At 42.0% G+C, this 22139-nt stretch overlaps 1 protein-coding gene across 7 annotated transcripts in view; it reads left to right on the top strand.

The window, feature by feature from the left end:
* Positions 1-960: 960 nt before the first annotated feature.
* Positions 961-22139, top strand: part of JPH1 (junctophilin 1) — a 63291-nt gene continuing 42112 nt past the window's right edge. For all 7 annotated transcript variants that reach the window (XR_015951518.1, XM_035124534.3, XM_035124533.3 and 4 more), the window contains exons 1-2: positions 961-1546; positions 7499-8255. Coding sequence is in view for 6 of the 7 variants with exons in the window: in XM_035124534.3 (XP_034980425.1) it covers positions 1168-1546; positions 7499-8255 (1136 nt within the window). In the remaining variant the exon portion in view is untranslated. The remainder of the gene's footprint in view (positions 1547-7498; positions 8256-22139) is intronic.

Raw genomic sequence — 22139 nt, 5'->3', positions numbered from 1 at the left:
GCAATGGATGGTTTAAGGTAAACAGAAATCTCTCTGGAATGTATGAAAGGGAAAAACCAGGCCATTGACAGTTTGGCTCCAGGGCTGGCGAATTTCCAGCACTAGTCCCCACCACAAGCTATCTTCACACAACTGGGGATTAAGCGGTAGGAGGGTTCAAAGCAACGTGAAACCTGTCATTTTCGAAATTAGCAGGTAGCTTCAAAAACCACACACAGACAAGTTCTCTCAGAAGAAGGGAGGAGCCTACCAAGGATCAAGCTTGCTTGTGCCTAAAAGTTTCTGAATTGAAAGCTTTCCTTTTTGAGTTTAGATGAGCGAAGAGAGGTTGCAGAGCGTGCATGGTGAAGGAAATGCACTCTGTGCATGCTCAGAGCTCCAACGTAGCTTATTATATACTTGATATGCTCTCAGTCCAAACAGAGTCGTGCCTGGCACTGCAAAGCAGCTATGGGGGTCGAACCCACAGGTTGTTGTTTTTTAAGTGCTGAACACCTGTTCAACTTCAACACTTTCCACAAGTGCATCTCCCTACCCCACACAGGCTGCACACCCACCATACGTTGAAAGCACATTGAAAGCACCTGTCTCCTCAACTCCAAAGAATCCTGGGAACTACTAGTTTACCTCACAAAGCTAAAGCTTACTTGGCAGGATTCGGGGGGGGGGCGGGGTTGTTATGTGTTTTAAATGTGGTTAAAACGTATGGTATTATGGCTCTTTCCCTTCCCCCCCCCAGTCCTCTGGTCGCTCCCTCACACCTTTGCCTGTGCTGAGGCGCCGACAACACCCCCTTCCCCCTCAAGCGGGATCCTCCCCCCCCCCCTCAAGAGTTCCGGAAACTGCGCGCCTCCCTCGCTCGCCTGAGGCACCTGCCCCGCCGGGCTCCGCCTCGCCCCCTCCTCTTCCCGCCTTTTTCCTTCGCCCGGGGCAGGAGCCGGCCGGCGGCCGGGCTTGGGTGGGGCAGGAGGGGACGGCGGAGGGGAGGAGCGCGGCGGAGGGCGGGCGCCAGCGCCGAGCCGAGGAGCGCTGCCTGGGACGGAGCGCTGGCATTTGTCGCGGGAGCCTCGGCAGGGGACGCAGCGCAGTGCCCCGAGAACAGCAGCAGCGGTAGCCGGAGGCGGCGGAGGAGCCGAGCTCGGCCCGGGCGTGCCCCGCTCCCCCTGAATGACGGGCGGCAGGTTCGACTTCGACGATGGCGGCACCTACTGCGGCGGCTGGGAGGAGGGCAAGGCCCACGGGCACGGCATCTGCACCGGGCCCAAGGGGCAGGGCGAGTACGCGGGCTCGTGGGCGCACGGCTTCGAGGTGGTGGGCACCTACACCTGGCCCAGCGGCAACACCTACCACGGCTACTGGGCGCAGGGCAAGCGCCACGGCTTGGGCGTGGAGACGAAGGGCAAGTGGATGTACCGCGGCGAGTGGTCGCACGGCTTCAAGGGCCGCTACGGCGTGCGCCAGAGCCTCACCACCCCAGCCCGCTACGAGGGCACCTGGAGCAACGGGCTGCAGGACGGCTACGGCGTCGAGACCTACGGCGACGGAGGTGAGTGCGAGAGGCGGGCGGGTGAGCAGCGGCCACCAGGGGGCGCGCGGAGATGGCGCGCGACGGCTTCCACACGTGCGCGTGTCCAATCCCCGGTCGCCGGAGTGCAGCGCTGCGCTCGGCAGCTTCCCGAGTTGGTGCGCTCTCTCTCTCTTTCGCTTTTATTTTTTCCGATCTATGGTTTGACAAACGCGGGTAGCAGGTGCATTCTTTGAAGCGTCCCGCTTGCGAAAGGAAACGCGCGGTGCTCTAGTTCGAGGAGCAAACGAGGAAGAAGAGAGCCTGCAAAAGTTTCGCCTTTCTCACCGCGAGGATTGCTCATAGTCCCGTTTTCTCTGTAAAAAGTATCGATCCCACCACCGTGCATAGGTGGCAACCGCCGCGAAGCCTTTGTAGCTTCATGCAAAAAGTGTAAGGCGGCTGACACCCTGCTGCTGCTGTTGATCTTCCGCCTTCTGGGAATGGAACAGGCACCGATAAGGGAGTATTAGCACATTTGTACGGCTTGTCTTGCACAGGCGATTTGCAGCGCAGACAAGAGATAATGCACACACCCTTTTTTCTTTTTCTTTTTGCTACGATCGCACAGTTCAGTTCATCCGAGTGTGGGCTGTTGTCCACGAAAGCCACTATATACTGCTTAGCCTTTAAGCTGCCATAAGATGCTTTGTTGTTTTGGCCGCAGCATGCTAACCACAGATATTCCTCTGGAATTTTCAAATTGAATTAGATCCTCCCTTCAATTCTCCTATAAGCTGGTACTAAAAGAGTGAGGAAAGTCCACCCTTTCTGCCACTCTGATTGCTGTGACAGTATGTTAAGTTGCTAAGGGGGATCTAATCTGCATTAAATCATTTTTGAGTAAGCACCCTGTTATCTGCTTGGGCACATAATTGCAGTAGGTGTTGTGGGATGGACTGAGTATGGGCTGCCTGACTTAAATTTAGATGGTTGCCTAGGTTGCCTTCAGACATCCTTTTCCCACCTCAGCATTTTCATGTAATACAGTTGCTTAGGTCTCTCCTGAAAACCCTGAAAGCAGTTTTTAGCTTGCTCAACATCATTAGTTTGAGGCTGCATGCACACCACACGTTTAATGCACACACACTCACACACCCCCAAAAAAGAATTCTGGTAACTGTAGTTTACCAGTCACAGAGCTACAATTTCCAATACTCTGAACAAACTACAGTTCCCAGGATTCTTGGAGGAGGCAGATGCATGGGGTATTTAAAATTAACTTTTACAAGGGAGGGATTAAATGTTACGGTCCTGTGTTTTCAGGATTGTTAGTACTTTTCTTCACCAGCTGATAGAAATATTTCCAATATTTCTGGAATGCAGTATGATTACTAGAACTCTTTTGCAGTTTCTTCTTCTGTGCCTGATGGCCAATTCACACAGTAGTGGTGGTGCGTTAGCCCTTAACACCATGTTCCTGAGGTACCATGCTACTGGGTAAACCTCATTCTGGTTTAAACAAAAGCTGCGTCAAGATAGAGCTGGTATCCCAGAGTTGGCATCAGGTTAGTTATCATTTCTAGGCCACCCTCCCTTATTTCTTCTGGGGTGTTCAATCAATAATTAAATCTCAACAAAAACAAGGATCAAATAAAAAGCCACTGTAAAACAAATAAAGCCCAATAGAACAAAACAGAAATGCGATGAAATGATAAACAGGAGTAGCTTAGGGCCAGGCAAGCTCACCAGGAGAGTGCTTGCCATAGGCAGGGTGCAAAAACCAAAAGACCCCTCTCTGCAATTGCCATTCAGTTAATATTGGGTAGTGGGCAGAAGGTCCTCAGATGAAGAATAGATGGCAAAGTCATATTTGTGAGGAACAAGACCATGTTCCCATGGCATTTACGGATTCATAGGTGGTAACCAGGACTTCAAATTGTACCTGGCAACGGGCTGGCAGGTTGTGTAGAATACTGGTGGGATGTGATCACTCTAGATGTTTACAGTCAGCAGCCTAGCAGCTGAATTCTGAAGTTCCCAATAAATCTCCAAAGGCAGCCCCATGTGCAACATGTTTTAGTAGTCCAACTGAAAGTTTACCAGGGTACGGAAGCAAACTGTGAGCAGGGCATCTGCATCAAAAGAAGTTGGTGCGCCAGCCATAACTGATGGGTTTGACAAGGCCGAATAGTTATATTTCGAGAGCAATGTTCTGAAAGCACTTACAGCATATTTTACCATAGATATCTGAAATGTGAACTAGCCTTTAATTTAGGGGGGAAAGTTCCTAATTTCTTCTGGCAGCAAAGTGAGCATAACAGGGGACATGAAACAGGAGTTCATTTAGGTCAGTTAAGAGTACATCTTGTCCAGATAAATTGTTTCACTGACATACTGTACTTGTGTCATATTGAGCACTGTACAAAAAACAAAAATAGGCTGGATCCTTGCCATTTACAATTACAAAACTCACCTAAAGCTGTTGAGCTGCTTTTGATTTATTCCAGCCCAAATGTATAATTCGATCAATCTCCTTAAAATTTCAGTGCACTGCATACATTAGTCACACAACCACCTCAAGCTATGGGAGAGGCAGGATAATAATATTTAAAGTAAATAAAACTTGGGCATATTTATCTTGCTTGTGTTTGCAATTAATGCTGCATAACTAGTATGTAGGAAGTTTGCTGTGGTACATTATTCTGCAAAATGTGGTCGGCAACACAAAAAAGCCAGTGTTTTAATATCCTACTCCAATTGCCCTTCATTTGGATAGAATTGCCATTGATTTCAACAGAACTTGCTTCCAGGGAAGTATAGTTAGATCAGTGGTTCTGAAACTTATTTTTATGAGCCACAGTTTCAGAATAAATTTTTTCTCATGCCACACCATTTTTAATTGGTAAAAAACCACTGGAAAACAAAAGGAAACAACAACAAGCTGTGCTTGATTTAGAACACAACTGCTTTATAATATCATCAGGGGACATCCAGAAAGTATAAAACAATGCAGCTAGCTACAGAAGAACATGAATAATTCACAAAATATAATTATAAATGAGCCTCATACACATGTACCTTAAGTATGTTTACAAACGTATCTCTTGATGTTCTCATTTTGAAAAGTTATCTATCTATATTCTGCGAATAAAAATAATTATTTTGATACTATACTATACTATACTGAAATGTTCAAATGTTTCTTTGATTGTCCTTGAATCTTTCTGCCACACTTTCTAGCCTCTCCTGCCACACTAGTGTGGCACGCCACAGCCTTTGAGAACCACTAAGTTAGGGTATTAGCCTAACTGCCCTCTTCTCTGCATATTTATTGGCACACAGTGGGACTTACCTAATTCAGCGAAGAAGCGAACTGCATGTTGCATATTAACACGCAGCTGTTTCTGGAGTTTCTGAAAGTGGACACTGAGGCCGGGGAAGGGCATATGGCTCTTCACTTGCCCATCATTTCCCTGCTGTACATCATTTCCCATATGCAGCTAGCCTACCTGGCCGGTGTGGGTTGTTTTCATCATCACTCAGAGAGGAGTTACTGTAGCTCTTGACCGGTGGTAGAAGAAGAACAAAAGTCCATATATTGCCAGCTTCATAAAACAGTATGACTTTTTATTTTAACATTGCAAGACCAAACCTATGTCAATTTTCTGGCAGATATCTCTAGATTTAGAGCATAAATCTGAGTGGTGCTTCAGCATATCCTTTGTGTTAAATAGAGACTAGCAACATTTTTAATGGAAAAGGTTCGGCACAATCCTCTGTTCAGGTTTACTTGGAAGTTAGTTTGACTATAGTAAGGTTTTCTCAGTGCAGGACTGTAGCATCAGAGTTCTTTTGTCAAAAGACTAGTTCCTAATTCTCATCCGTCTGGCCATGCAATTTTATTTGCAAGGCTGGATTGTATAGTGATGGGGGTGTTGTGTGCTTTAAAATCTGAGGTTCGTGTGTTAGACGTCATTAATGAGAAGTACCAAACATGCCTTTCTGTTGTGTTTGTGGGTGGCCACTTTTTCTCAGCTGTTGGAAGAACAATATGTGAGAGTAAAAAGCAAATATTAACTATGAAAGATAAATATTTTATTCCAAAGGAATACATTTGCTAAAACATCAAATGTTTATTTCAAATGGGTTTTTGTAGTTTGTTGACGTTGTTTTAAACAAAAGAGAACCCTAATCTGAATCTTGCTTGTTTTAATATTTGTAGTTCATATATTTTATACACTATATATATTATAATTATGGATTGTATCCAACTAAGGTATGGATATTGAGATCAATTGACTTCTTTGCATTGTTAGTTATTTCATTGTGTCTGTTTTGAGTATGATTCATAATTGGCCAGGAGTGTTCAGATCTGGGTACTGGAATGTTTCTTAAAATACTTTTCAGGTGACACGAATTTTATTTTATTTTCTGCACACCTAGGATATGCAATAAAATGTGTGTGCTGTAATCCTAGAGCCTGCTGTATAGTAAGTAATAATTTACAGAAATGAAATGCAAAAATGTGTAGCAGAAACATTTTAAATCCAGGCTGAAACTTTTTTGATTAATTTTGTTGCATTGATTGATGGTTTAAAAACATGGGAATGTTAAATCAGCACTGTCAACAGTAAATGAAATAGGAAACCATATGTGAAAAATGTATGTCAAGATATGCATAAGCTAATTGTATGACCACTCAAAATCACAGGCAGAGAGGCTTCATTGCTCCAAGAAAGTGTCTGACAATACATGTTATCCCCAAATTATCGAAAGTTTGGGATGAGTAAGGCTGCAATTGTATGCATGCTCACATGAGAGTAAATCTTTTTTAAAATTGATGGGCCCGAGTGAACACGTTCAGCATTGTATTTCACATATCATTGAAGGCAATAGAACATGGTTGTTAGTTGCAACTAACTTAAATCTCAGTGCTTTAAATTAGTAGAATTTGAAGGCATTGGGGTTTAGATACAAGAAGCTTACTCAATGGCCTTGGGAATGAAGCTTCAGACTTCAAGCTCACTGAGTAAACATACTGTAATTACTTACTTACATTACACCATGATGCTGTTAACAGCAATGGCGATCCTGTGGCCCATGGTTCAAATTAGGCCTGCCAGGCCTCCAAATTTGGCCTGTGAGGCTCTTTGGGGCAAGCCATGTGTTAGGTATGGAGATCTGTTATCTCTGATCTTAGAACTTAGTACTGCAGTGCTAAGATGAGAGATAAAGCCCCTGCTCTTTGGCAGTAAAAGGCAGCAGGCAAAGGCTGCTCTTAATGCTGTGGTCCCATAGCCAAATAGGGTTGCTATGAGGGCATAACAAGTTAATGGCTCATATGCATTGCCACCAACATTCACTGAATTCTATGAAGGTTGCCTTTGTACATGAGTCATTCCAAATGGATGCAATTATGATAAATTTGATACCTCATTATCATTTGCCAACATCCAGTGAGGTAATTTAGGGTAGCCTGTGGATTTCTAACCTGGTGGCATGTCTCATCAGGAACAGGAAAACAGGTAGGCCTCGCTATACCATAGAGTTCAGCCTGTGATGCTACCAGTATTTACTCAAGGTAAAACCATCCCAGTGTTCCAGACTGGGGACAAAACAGAGTGGATACTATCTTGTGGTGGGTTTGCTGAAATGAATGTCCACCAGTTGAATTATCTCGGGTTTGTGTTTGTGCTTATCACATAGGAAATAATTTTAAATACTTTGATCAGCAGATTCCATGCCACATTAGAATAAGCATTTGAAGCAATGTATATGATATATATAAACCTTGGATCAGTTCCTAATTTGTTTAGGCTTTTTGTTATTTTCTATTTAAATCACTTGGGGGGGGGGGGAGAAGAAGCCTTTTCAGGCTGTGCTTATATTTTAGTGGTGAAAATATGCAAGATAAATTTCCATCACTGCTGACAAACTAAAATCGTTAGATATTTATTCATTTTCCTTGTTTCTTCTTATTTCTTTGTAAAGGTACATACCAGGGGCAGTGGACAGGAGGGATGAGGCATGGCTATGGCATGCGGCAAAGTGTCCCCTATGGCATGGCGACTGTGATCCGTTCTCCCCTCCGGACATCTCTAGCGTCACTACGTAGTGAGCAGAGCAATGGCACTATTCTACATGATATTACTTTGGACAGCTCTGCTGGAACAAGAGGAGGGTTTGTGTTGAATTTTCACAGTGATCTCGAAGGAATTGGTGGTAAGAAGAAAGGAGGCTTGTTTAGAAGAGGATCCCTTCTTGGTAGTATAAAACTTAGAAAATCCGAATCAAAGTCGTCAATTTCTAGCAAACGCAGCTCTGTCAGGAGCGATGCTGCTTTAAGTAGGATTAGCTCTAGCGATGCCAATTCTACCATTAGTTTTGGAGATGGGGATTGTGATTATTACCCAGCGGAAGACCATGTTGATGCCACCACAACAGAAACATACATGGGTGAATGGAAGAATGACAAGCGCAACGGATTCGGTATAAGTGAGCGCTCAAATGGTATGAAATACGAAGGGGAGTGGCTAAATAATAAGAGGCATGGATATGGATGTACCATGTTTCCAGATGGCACCAAGGAAGAGGGAAAGTATAAAAACAATGTTTTGGTCCGTGGAATAAGGAAGCAGCTTATACCCCTAAGAAACACAAAAACTAAAGAAAAGGTGGAGCGTGCACTCGAGGGTGCCCAGCGGGCATCTGCCATGGCAAGAACTAAAGTGGAAATTGCAACCTCAAGGTAAGTCATTTCAAAGCTTTTTATTCCTTACTTCAGTGACACAAACTAGAAACATTTTGTTAGCTAATAATCATATTGGCCAAAATGGTGCAAATGCAGGTTCCAATTACATTTTTTACAGTGGAATTGCATAATGTGAACCTTGGAAGATAACATGGTTCAACAGTTTTGAGGAGGCACCGGAATGAAGCAGTCTTATTGGATTGAACTAGATTGCTGTAGCATTATAAGCATTTATTTTAGGGTGTCTTGAGTGGACAGATCCAGTTAGGAACCATGCATGCATTCCCCATCCACTGATTGTCATCTTGGAAATATTTCTAGCTACTTGCCCTGTGATCACCTATGAATGCAAAGTGTATCTCATCTTGATCAGATACCATAGCATCCCCTAAGGATTCTCGATATGGGCAGGGCCCATAACTTCTGAAGGAGACCCCAACATGACAAAAGTAGTGGGGAATTGGTTTGACATTTGGATTACTGTACTTTGCTTCACTGTTTCAGGAAGTATGTGGAACGTGGGTATTTTCCATAGATGTGACCTGACAAAAGTATCTCTTGAAAGCCATATTGATTTGTTACATGAGTGTTCTATGAATGCAACATTGTACCTGTATTGGTTTTTAATCTTTTATTTTGTAAGTAGCTGCTTTGGAAGCATTAATGCTGAAGAGTGGGACACAAAATGAAAAAGAAATGTATTGGTGTACAAATTAATACAAAGCTTCCTGAGTGTTTATTTCAATACAAATTGTTTTTGAGCGCCAGTTCATGCTTCTCGCTAGTTGCAGCTGCCACCTGCTGGTTTTATTTATTTATTTCATTTTCCAATAGCTTTCCATGAGGCAATTCTTTTCTCTTTCAAATTCCCTTATGTAGGACAATATTTCCATGATTGTAGAACCTATTAATGGAAGATAAACATTTCAAACCATAATCCTACAAAGCTCTAATGATATTCTCAATTGTAAATTAATTCTTTGGTTAGGACCATGGAATTGATGAGTTCTAGGAAAACCCATTTTGCAAGAATGATAAGGATAGATTACTAGAAAATGATACAGCTTGCACTATCCAAAACATATATTCATAATATCATGTGAAATTATATGGTGGGAAATATTATGGAGTACTGTACTTGCATTGCAGTCTTAGCAAGAAAATATTGTATAACTGAATTTGAAAGGATGTATTTGTATTGCACTATTTTAAAAAATGACCTTGTACAATTGACCCCTGACATTTAGAGTAAATCATCCTGCTTGTAGGTAATAAATCTTAAGTGGTACATTCACTGTACATGCAGCAATGGGTTTGTTTGTTTTTTAAAGTATGAGCTAGGCAGAAGGTTCATATTTGAATTATGTGATGAAAAGCCATTTTTAACAAATCTTAACAAGCAAGTGCATACTGTATAGAACTCTGGTTTAAAAGTCTGCACCTTGAAAGGAAATGTACCGGTACACAATTATGCAATTTGCCCTCCAAGGAATGTTGGTACTTCATTCCGTAAAGAAGTAAGGAAGAACTTGGCAAGCATTATCAGCTAGCAAAATGTTGCATCAATAGCTTAGTCTAAAATGTGTTCAAGGAACCATCTTATTAGACTTCAGATTAACGGCTCAAACCACCTTTTTAGTTTTCTCTTAGTAATGTATAATTTGAAAAAATGGCCTGCTCTTCCATTGCCTTTTTAAAGTTTGTGGGGGTTTTTAAAGAGGAAATTAGTTTTTGTTGAAAGTTTTTAAAAATTTTGTCACCAAGGATTTATGATGAAGGCCACATTTGCAAGCAATACTAATGTATGGTTTATCAAACTGTGCTGTGGATGAATTCAGTGCTGTCCCATGTAGCCTGAGCAGTCCCACTTCACTCCTCCCTTCGTGATAAATAAATCACAAAGAGGCTAGCTTACAGTTGCATCAGAACCCAAAGTGTGGTAACAATGATCACTAAACAGCTTGAAGTCATGGTTTGTTGTAGACTTAGCAATCCTGGTTGTTGTTTTTAGGGCAAAGCAAACCACAATCCTGGGTTTGGAAGTTACACTAAGCTACCCTCTGCAAGGATTGTTTACCTGCTCATGGAAGGGAAGAGCAAAGTGTGGCTGCATGAACAGGATGGCTTAATAAATCACATTTTTACATCTTAGTTTTGTGTACAAATGCAACCATTATTAGTTTTATATGTCCTGAATCAGGTCATTGATTCATCTAGCCCACTGCTGTCTGCTTTGACTCACATCCACACTCCTGGGTCTCAGTTAGTCTATGCTAGTCCTGCCACAAATGCATCTCTTTCAAGTGGATAGGTCAGCGGTTGCAACTGTGGACTTCTGTATGCAAAGCATGTGCTCTATCACTGAGTGATGGTTTTTTCTGCACAAAGACGTAAAAGGTCCCCCCCATGGACTTACTTTTGAAAATACTAGATATACAGAAGCATTATTCAGTGGAGCAGCAATCCTTGAATGTATTCCATACCTCTGGTGTGAGACAGCTTCTTTAGTGCTAATGATGGGTTGACTTGAAACAGAATGATTAAAGATGACTATTGAACAGTTGGGCCAAACTAGATGTTGCACTGTGTCTAGTTTTTGACGTGTGTGTGTTTTAAAAAGCTGTGGGATGCTGAGAGTTTGGCCAAAGGAATGGCAGGGGTGCTGATTAATCCTTTTACATCTAGCTGTTGTTTTGCTTGAAATTGCTTGTGGAAGAAAAGATATGGAAGCTGCTTTTACATCTATCAATCACTTTTCTATTGTGTCTGGAAAAGCAGCATGGGGAGAGTTTGTTTCTGACTGGGTAAAAGAGCAAGTGGGTGAAGGTGTTAGTAATAGTAATAATCTTAGTAACAGGAAGATAAGAAGTACCGGTAATCAATTGCTTCATTAAAAAAGTAATACTAGGGCACTTTCCCATAGCCTATGCATTAGTTCAGGGGTTGCCAGTATGGCGCCCTTCAAATGCTGTGTGTAGGAACACTCCTCAGCCCTTGCCAATGGTCAAGGATGATAAAAGGTTTTCAGGCCTTGCATTATGGCTTTGCAGATTTTGGAATGCAAATGTGTATACTTTCAGCTCTTGTCTCCTTCATTACGTATTTGCTGAGTATTACAGTGATAGGCATATTACACAAACTGGTAAAAATAACTTTACTGGGCATCTTGGCCCAGTAAAGTAAGTTTGAAACATGACTACAATATGAAATTAAATACTAGGGTTTAACAGGATTTTAAAAAAATCTTTCTCTGACTGGAGTATTGCATATGCAGGCAGGTGTAGAGTACAGCTAGACAGAAGACATTCTGAACCCGATTCACTAGGGGTAATAGTGTAGGATAAAGGATGCTTTATGCCATATTTTTTATTTCTGTAACTGTCATTGGGATGGATATTCTAGCCTTGCAATAACAGTTCTTGCTCACACAGAGACCAGGGGAGGGGGTGACATTAATGACAGAGAAAGACCCCCAGTTCTTTGCTGTTGGGGATATGTGAGCCGTGTGTTCACAGTCTTGTGGCACTGCAAATATTCTTACTGCTCTGTTAGGTCTTGGTGCCAGTTCACATATTAAGCAGAAGTCCAATATTGCCACAGAGTGAACACTCAACAGGAAGCTGCAGCCAGTCACAGGTCTCTGACAGTTGCACTTATATAGCAAGTGTTTGCCTTGTTCACACAGAACATAATTAGGTAGAAACGTAAAAATATCTTAGGTATACATCTATAAGATATAGTGTGCAGATTTGCCCCATGAACATGACATGTGAAATCATCAGTTTACAACTTATGTGGCAGTAGATTCTAGTCAGCTAGTATATAATATTTTTGCAAAGAGACTATATAATATTTATTTGGAAGCACAGATCTGTAACTTCGAGACCCTGCAGCAAGTTGATGTAGATCTTGTTACCATATAGCTAAGGGAAACCACAGCACCACCCACGTCCAAACCACTGAGCCTTGTGGGCTTGCCGATCAGAATGTTGGCGGTCCGGAAAGCATACCAGTGCAAGAAGATAAATAGGTACCACATAAACAGTGTTTCCATGTGCTCTGGCACTCATCACGGTGTCCCGTTGCACCAGAAGCGACTTAGTCATGCTGGCCGCATGACCTGGAAAGCTGTCTGTGGACAAACGCCGGCTCCCTCGATCTGAAGCGAGATGAGCGCCGCACCCCATAGTCGCCTTTGACTGGACTTAACCGTCCAGCAGTCCTTTACCTTTACTTTTTACCTTATAGCTAAGGGACAATTAGTATATGTAAAAAGTGAACCAGGATGAAATATTTAGAGGAAAACAAGATATATTAAAGGTCACCTGATTCCTTATATCCTGGTTTGATCACTGATACTTTTGGGGGAGGAGGAATATTGGTTGGCAGCCCCCCATGGCTCAGATGCATGACTCATAACTGCAAGAAGCTGTCTATTCAGTGTAGTGGGTACAAGCTATAGAACTCTCTTCCAGCTGAGGTTGGACAGGCAGCCTCTCTGCTGAACTTCAGGTGCATGACTAAGACTCTCTTCTTCCAACAGGCATTTTAAGAAAGTGTTTGGTTTTATTACCAATTAAGTTATTATGTTTTGTGACAATATGTAGCAAAAACCATTCTACAAGGATGTTTCATCCTTGTTTCTCATGCCAAAAAGAGGAAACATGTGAAATACAAAAGAGAAAAGGGAAAAAAAGAGGGAGGAAAGGAAATGGCATTTGAAGAAGGGAGAGAGACAGCATAACAAAACTATAATGCCGTGAATGAGTTAAAAGGAGTGGGGAGATCATCATTGTCACAGGGTACGACTACTCTAGAGTAACGACTCTGCACGTTCTGGCCTTTTCATGCTTTTATTAAGTGCAGTCTATTTACAGTGATAGAGCTGTACAGGATACATCCGTTCAGTCCGAACCAGAACCCTGGAATGGCGCGCTCCGCGTCTTCTTTCAGCATAAGAGTCTGGGCACGCCAAATCGCCTTCCGCGTTTCCTCCTGCGTAATTCCGGGACCGGAGGGAAAAAGGGTCTCCTTTCCCTGTCTTCCTTCCCCCCCTTTCCCCCCTCTCTCTCTTCCTCTCCCACGTGTAGCCAGGGCTCTCCTATGCTATCAGAGCCCCGTCTCCTCCTTCCTCCTTCCTCACTAGACTCTTCCCCCTCCCCGCTGGCACTGCTGCTGCTGGTGGAGGAGCTGCTCCTCAGGATGGGAGGGGGCTCTCTGTACTCTTTGCCCCTTACAATCATTTATTTTGCCATTGAAGAAATGTAAAAACAAAGCCCACCTCTTTTGATGATTAAGTGTGGCATTTCTTTTGTATGTAATTTTTATCATTAAAATAGTTTGCCAAGTTTTTCTTTAGCAATCAGTTAAGGTAGTGGGATCTTTATTTGTCCCCTTTTTGTGCAATATACTGTTTTGCTGCTGTTAGCAGTAGCAATCAGTTGTAAATCAGTATTAATGACTTAAGGATGAAGCATCAAAAGGAGATCATAGCCTGTACATATTCATATAATATTCAGTACTTCTGTCCAGAAATGTATTTTTAAACAACTTTTTTATTCTTAGGTATCATTAGAGCAGGATAGAAATACCCTAAATTATGGTTAGTATATTAGTATTCCTTAATATATATAATTACTGCATGTTTTATGGCTCCTTAACATCTAAGATTTTAAATAAATGTGCACTTTTTATTTCAGAGGTAGTAAACCATGGACACTAGCTTTCATTAAAAAGATTCTTTTTTGTGGTGACACATACCTATAAGGCTGGAGAGAGAGAGAAATACAGAGAGAAAAAGTGCAGAGAAAACATATTGTCTGAACCCAGCACGTTACACTCATTTGCATGTTGGACAGAGTTGCACTTTGTGTGTTAATGTAACTGTAGTAGGAATAAAGTAATGAGCAGAAATATGACTAGGCCACTTCTGCCTCCTCGTCAGCTTGAGCCTTCTCACTCAGTAAGAGTGCTGGTGCTATTTTGCCCCAAAGATACCGTAACTGACCCCTGGAGAGCAAGGGTCGGAGAGCTGGTGTTTTTCTCTTTGTAAAGGAGAGAAGATTGAAGGGCTGAACTAGTCTTCTGTTGAATACTACAATTAGGGGATTATTATATTTCAGCGGCTGAAACACTGCTGGCCGATTTCATTTTTGTTGAAATCCACCTAGTAGGGGAAGCCTGGACCTTGCTTAGCAATTCCTTTTAGCTTGGAACTGCAGAGCCACAGAAACCATCCTCTCTTGCCACCTGCTGGAGTCTCCTCTTGAGGCACACCCCACTTACAATACTACTGCTACCTCCCTGCTGCTTTTTGGAATGATCTCCCCTTGGTTATTAGGCAGGCATCAGTTGTTGTGTACTTACGTCATGCTATTTGCTCAGGCATTCCCAGGCCATTAGTTCCAGTTTTAGCACCCCAATGTTAATATTTTACTAGCATGTTTTTATGGATGTGTGGGTTATATAACAATATTTCTTATATTGTTTTGGTTGTAAATTATGTTGGTATTGTCTGGAGTGAAGTGGGTATAGAAACAGTTTTGTAAGTAAATAAATGTAAGTTTGCCAACTTTTTTTTCATTTTTAGAGAAGAGGCCTTGTTCCTTCACTTTTGTACAGATCCTGTATTAGGCAATTAATAACTAGTTCAGCCTTTGGCAACCTGATGCCCTGCAGATGTTTTAGACTACAACTCCCATGAGCCCCAGTGGGCACATGCTGGTGTAAATTGTAGCCCAAATTAGGAGGACACTGGATTAGTGAAATCTGAACAAATGCATTTAGCACAGCCCTTAACCATGATGGTTGGCTAAAATGAAAAGAAAATGGGTTGAATCAAGCCATATTTATTTTAAGCATCCCCCTACACAGCTTTTAATATAAAATTCCTAAGGTAACTAACATATTTTAAAACCAGTAACAATTGTTTAAAGCAATAAAATGCTTGAGAAATTTAAAACCCCTTAAAGGCCAAACAAAATCCCTGAGGAAACAAAACTGTTTTTTTTACTGGATACTGAAAGTCATCAGGAATGGTGTCAATGACAGAAACCAGGATGAGGTCAGTAATAACTCACATGGTGTCAGTTGACTCTTTAGTCAAAAACAAACAAACAAACAGCTCAGGAGGCCAGGTCTAGTGAGCACAGCAACTCTTCCCAGTAGCTCTTGCTTCCCAGTGCTCTTTAAGACTCCTCCCCTGGTTCCTTCCCAAGCAATCTGAGACTCCTCCATTTTGCTTGTCTTTGTTCCACCCTCTTCATACCTCTTTGGGTTCTAGTAGACCAGGGGGGAGGCGAGCTGGTCACCACAGGAGTGGTAGAGAGCCTGACCGCTTCACCAGCCTGACTCCTCTCTGCCTCTTGGGCCCCCTCCTCTCTGCCCCCCTCCTCTCCAGTCTCATCTTCTGTCTCTGATTCTTGACTGCTTTCTGCCACAGAGTCTTCCTGCTCAATAAACCCCATTACCTTTTCAGCTTCCAATCACTCCTCCCAGTCTGCTCCCTCTGAGTACTCATTGTCATCTCACCACCAAGCCCCTGGCTCCGAGCCTTCTTCCCTTTGGGGTTATCCAAGTAGTACCTGCCACCACCACCACTCCAGCCAGTCCATGACACATGGAGCCAAGTAATCAGATAAGGGTGGGAGCACCATGCGTCAGTCCTCTAGCACAGCAGGTGCATATTGAAGCAAGACTTCAAATGTACAGGTCTTAGACCAGGGGTGTTTAAATTGTGAGCTTCCAAATGAATCCTCTCATCCCCTAAAATTGGCAATTCTGGCTGGGGTTGTTGGGGGTTGGAGTCCAACAAAATCTGAAAGGCTTCTGCCTCTCCACTATTGCCCATTTGTGGCTCTCATAATTAAAACAAATGGGTTGTATTCAATGTGGTGTTAAGTAGAACATTGCATCAGCACAAGGATTTCTTCTTGCATAATTGAAACATCTCCTCCCACATGTGTCCCTTAAATCTGTTCTGGGGGTTCCTTCAACCCTCCAGAATAGATTTGGGGGTGGCACAGGAAATTATGTTGTGCTAGTGGTAATCCTTGCAGTAGTGCAACCTTTTACTTTCTTCTTGAATGCAAGCTGTTAGTCAGAACAGGCAAAATGTACTCATTTCTAGATGTTTCAGTTAATTACGTTAGCAGTTGCAGTTAACATATGAGCCAAAACGACCTCTCCCAGTGGTTTTATGTAGCTGTTAAACAGCAGGGGAGCCAAGGTAGAAACCTGCTGAACCTCGTAGCATAAATGCCATCAGGCAGAGCAGCTGTCATGCAGCAGCAGCATCTGGAAACTATCATTCAGGTAGGAGCAGAGCCACTGAAATGGAGTGCCTGCAATTGTTTGGCCCTCCATTCTCAAATGTGGTGTGCTAAAATTGCAGACGTATCGAAAACTTATTTTCAGTTGCCTTGGGCAATAGCATTGAAGCTGTTTGAAGGAGGTTTGTAAAAAGGACTGAGCAATTTAACTGCTGATCTATCTGCATTTTGGCACACCTGATTTCTAAACCACTTGCAGATTATATCAAGCTGTAGTCATAGTAGCAGATTTACCTCTACTTTGTAGCTGCCATGTATACTTCTGAGCTACATTGCAGGTTTTGGCAACAATGTATCCGCGTCTTTAAAAAATCCTCCGTAAAATGGTGTTGCTTGATAACAAATTTCTGTTTGTGAACTTAAATTTGTAACAAGCATTCTACTTGAGATTCAGTCACCAATAAACATTAGCAACCAACCCTGCCAACCGTGTGGAATTATGTGCAGGGCAGACAACTTTCCACTCTGGATTAAGCTGACGCTACGAGTCTCACTTTACGCAAGAACTAAACTGGGCACTTGTAAGACTAGTGCCTAGCAAATCTTTAAAATGCTTTACTTATTATAGATGCAATATGAATTTTGTGTTTAGGAATAGGATTCAGCTGATGCTGATGGTATTAATACAAGTTCACTTGCTTTTGTACTGAGCTGATGGAACCTTTGAGCACAATGCTTGTAAGATAGGAAAATGCCAAAGTTTGCCCACTTTGATTGGTGGGACTGAGAGCAAATGCTGTGTTTTATTGATTTGTTGTAACTTACTTTTAGATGTTATATGCCCTAAAAGCTGGCCTAGAATTCCTTTAACTATTGCTTGTTTATTTTAATACAGACATATTGAACGAGTCAGAAAACAGTTTGACAACCAATGCAATTGATGTATCCTAGTAGCTGCATTTTGTACCAACTGCAATTTCTAATCGGCCTTTAAAGGCAGCCCTAGGTAGATAGCATTGCAATAGCCGAATCTGATATAACAAGCACATGAGTAACTCAGACCAGGTAGGGTCATTTACATCCAATGTAAACTCATTCGATTGAGCTGGATGCTGTATAATTGAACTGAATTTGTGGGTATATTGATTACTCCCTGTTTGCCAGTGAGATCCAGTGGAAAAATGGTAGAATTTCATTCCAGTCCCGGAATAGTTACAGTCTAACTGGCTGACCTTGGGTAGAATTAGTTCCCTTTTTTCAACAGGAATAACAGTGGCATACTTACAGTAATAGAGATAGAGAATAATACATTGATACCATAAGCCTAAGCAAAAGAGTTTCTGAATAAAACAGAAACATGATGTAAACTGCAAGCACCTTTTGTTTTATTTTTAGTCTGGCTTTTCAGTCACATCTCAGTTCATAGAGTTTACAGAATCAGGTCATTGACTTTGTACTGCCCTGGTTCCTTTAATGTAAGTGAAAACGGCTGATTAATCTCATCTCCAAAATTGTATATAAAGATATTGAAAACAGAAGGTACTGTTGATAACCGGGGGGGGGGGATGGTAAGCTCACACTTTTGACTGAGAGAGCTTAGCTATTTGGGTATTTACTGCTATTTGTTTCTTCCACCTATTCCATTTGCCACCCAGAACTAAACCACTGTGTTATAGGACTGTGAGAGACTGCTGTGCCCTCAAGTATATTTGTTCAGTTTCCATTGATTTCTGTAGAAGTTGGTCATGCATATGTCAGGACAAAATTAGATTGATTTGAGCTGCAACAGCGGAACAAACAAAAACAGAAAACATGTTCACATTATGGAAGTCTAGGAATTTGCTGGTTGAAGTGCACATTTTCATAAATAAAACTGACTGCTTGCTAGATATTTTGTAGCTGTGCATCTCAGGCCCATTCAGAATCCCATTAAAGTCAAAGGGATATGAGTGAGTACAATGCCCAGTGCATTGATCAGTCTCTTTGGCTGGTTTGAATTCTTTCTCATTAAGGGGGTCAAAAATGTTAACAAAGGGATATGTCTGTTTTAAACTCAGTGTTCAAGGTGACATTTTCACTATTTGAATATTGGCTGTCCAGAGGTCACTAGGCTTTATTGTTCCACCACATTTATATGGGGTGTTTTCTGGGGACTAAATTATTGTTTTGGTTATGATATGAATGTCATTATATTCAGAGATGAGTAGAATCTATAATCTTCTGGAAACTAGGGCACCACTGGAGTAGAAAGGTCATCAGAGTAATAAAGAGCTGATCATTAACTTTTTTATTTTCTTTGGGGGGGGCAACTTCATTACCCAAAGAGCACAACAACTACATCTACATAACAAATGAAATGCACAGCATAGGAAAGACATGCTATTCATATACAGTAATGTGGATTTTGTAATCAAAGTGTCATGCAAACATGTACAACATGCTACCAAAGCTTCCATCACATCACCTACTTCAGAAATAGGAAACCTGTGGTCCTCTAGCTCAGGCATAGGCAACCTTGGCTCTCCAGGTGTTTTGGAAATACAACTCCCATGATCCCTAGCTGACAGGGCCCAGTGGTCAGAGATCATGGGAGTTGTAGTTCCAAAACATCTGGAGAGCCAAGGTTGCCTATGCCTGCTCTAGCTGTTGTTGGACTAAAACTCTTATTATCCCTGACTAGCTGGTTAATCTGCTTGAAGCTGATGAGAACCAAACAACATCTAGAGGGCCACAAGTCCCCCCCTCCCTGTCCCACTGTGTCATAATTAAAAACACCCCAACCACTTTTAAAAAGTTCACTGGACAATATTGTAAGAATGTTAGCAGAGGAAATTTCTTCACCACTCATTGCTGCAGCACAGACTCCATAATGAGCTCTTATTTGTGTAGACAGACTCTCCACAAGACTTTCGTCATTTCCACTCTGGTAGTCTGTCAACTTCCTGTATTGTCCTCAGCTCAGATGTGTATCAAGGAGCCAGGCGGACTATGCTCAGTGGAAGAGGATGCTTAGGAATGATCATGTCAACAATGAGGGTCATCCTTGTAATTCACATAGTGACTAGGGATTTGACAGAAGCTTAATAAGCCTTACCAAGAAAAAGATCTCCTTGATATCTTCCAGCCCTACAGAGTAGAATAGTCACTATAGGCCCAAACCTGAACAGGAAGTGATTCAACCATGACAATTTTAATAATAATAATAATGCCTTCTTAGACCATCATCTTCTTGCCTGGTAGGGAAAAACAGCACAGATCAAGAATATGTCATGAAAGCTATGAAGTCTTGAGCCATCCTAGAAGTGGTGGTCTTGATTATGGATGGTGAGTTTCTCCATAATAGTCATCTTGGAAGTTTTCAACACCAATCCAGAGAGCACCTCCATCAGCTTAGCCAGAGAAAATGATGGGTAGTGATGTGAGACATAGACCAACAGAATCAATACTTGTTGTAATAATCTTTTGTAAACCTGTTTGAGTGATCTGCCTGAAGTAAAGGTAAAGGGACCCCTGACCATTAGGTCCAGTCGTGATTGACTCTGGGGTTGCGGCACTCATTTTGCTTTATTGGCTGCGGGAGCTGGCGTATAGCTTCCAGGTCATGTGATGAACCAGAGCAGCGCACGGAAACACCGTTTACCTTCCTGCCGGAGCAGTACCTATTGATCTACTTGCACTTTGATGTGCTTTTGAACTGCTAGATTGGCAGGAGCTGGGACCGAGCAACGGGAGCTCACCCCATCGCGAGGATTCGAACCGCCAACCTTCTGATCAGCAAGCCCTAGGCTCTGTGGTTTAACCCACAGCGCCACCCGCGTCCCTTGATCTGCCTGAAGAGTGGTATATAAATACCTTAAATAAATAAATGAAATCCCTAATCTGTCTTGTGCACTGATCAAAAGATATACTCATACTCTCCATATGGTAGATGGTACTTGCCACTTGCCACTAACTCCATTTTCAAACTTAAGAAATGGGTGATAAATTTAACTAAGAAAGCAAGTGACTGTTACAGCAATTTGCAGTACTTAATACATAAATAATGTACATAAAAACATAGGAGCACAATTTTCTTTTTTTATTGCATAAATGGTCTTGAAGAATGCTTATTAAAGGCCTAGTGTCTTTAATCGGCTTCCCATGAGATAAACAAACAAACTTGGAACTTTGGGTGTATTTACATAGTAGCAAAGTTCCAAGTTTGTTTATCTCAGGGGTCAGCAAACTTTTTCAGCACTGAAACTTTCCCACTGTCCCTCAGACCTTGGGGGGAGGCGGACAATATTTTGGAGAAAAAAATTGAACGGATTCCTATGGCCCACAAATAACCCAGAGATGCATTTTAAATAAAAGTACACATTCTACTCATGTAAAAACACCAGGCAGGCCCCACAAGTAACCCAGAGATGCATTTTAAATAAAGGGGCACATTCTACTCATGTACAAACACACTGATTCCTGGACCATCCACATGGCAGATTTAGAAGGCGATTGGGACAGATCCGGCCCCTGGGCCTTAGTTTGCCTACCCATGGGCAAGCCAATTTGCAGCGTAAGTACCACAATGTTGTTGTTGTTGTTGTTGTTGTTCACAGCTGAAAATATAAAATAGCCAGTGAAACAGCTACAGAAGGCAAACACATTTATTATGCAAACTCATCCTTAACAATTGGTACCTCCATCCTACCGATTCACACAGTGCTTTTGAGACATGGGCCCAATAATAGTCAATGTAGTTATGGAAGCATCCTGTGTAAAATAACATATTACCATAATTATCACTGTGCAATCAGAATATGAGTGTGCATTATTATTGCTTTCCACTTTTGCTATGCTGATTCAATGGGTTTACATAGCACTCCAATGTGGATTAAATACAAACAGCAATGGGTTGTTACTTTTTTTGACAGATATATTAAGAGCACCATCATGCTTTATCACAAAGGACATTAAGTGACAAAAGGTGAACTCTGGATTAGCATGTAACAGAATCAAAGCAATTAGCTATTTAATGGGCTACTGATAATTCTAGATATAGCAACCCAAAATTCCAAGTAAGGAATGTTTTTTTTAAAACATAATTTTTATTGATTTTACAAATTACAAAAGACGGTACATACATGAACACCTTTTCCACCTTCTTCCCACCCCCCTCCATGGGTCCTCCCCTGCCACAGAAGTATCCCACGTAGGTGAACAGTCAGAAATGGTCCATTTTATGATTGGATTTCTGTCCTCCTCCCCCTCCCCTGCCCCCAAAGCCCCCCCCCCTGCCACCAGGGAGCTCCAGTAAACCAGGGCAGTACGCAGGAGGTCATCCATCCAACTGTCTATTGTCATACCAAAAAAAGAATAAAAAAAGAGAAAAGAGAAAAAAGAGAAGAAAAAAGTGACAAAAAAGAAAAAAAACAATACAAAACAAAAAAAAATCTTTCTTCCATTCATAATTGTTAAACCATATTTTGTGGGCTTCCCCACCCTCCCCCCTTCCCCGGTTTTCCAAGTAAGGAATGTTTAATTCCCGTCCTAATTAAAATAAAAGATGAACATATGTGGCCATTCAAAAGAACACTGGGTAATCTCCAGTGTTAGCAATACTGAAAATAAACCC

This window comes from Zootoca vivipara, chromosome 8, assembly GCF_965207765.1.
Source record: "Zootoca vivipara chromosome 8, rZooViv2.hap1.1, whole genome shotgun sequence".
Classification (NCBI taxonomy): domain Eukaryota; kingdom Metazoa; phylum Chordata; class Lepidosauria; order Squamata; family Lacertidae; genus Zootoca; species Zootoca vivipara.
This window is presented reverse-complemented; position numbering and strand designations above follow the sequence as displayed.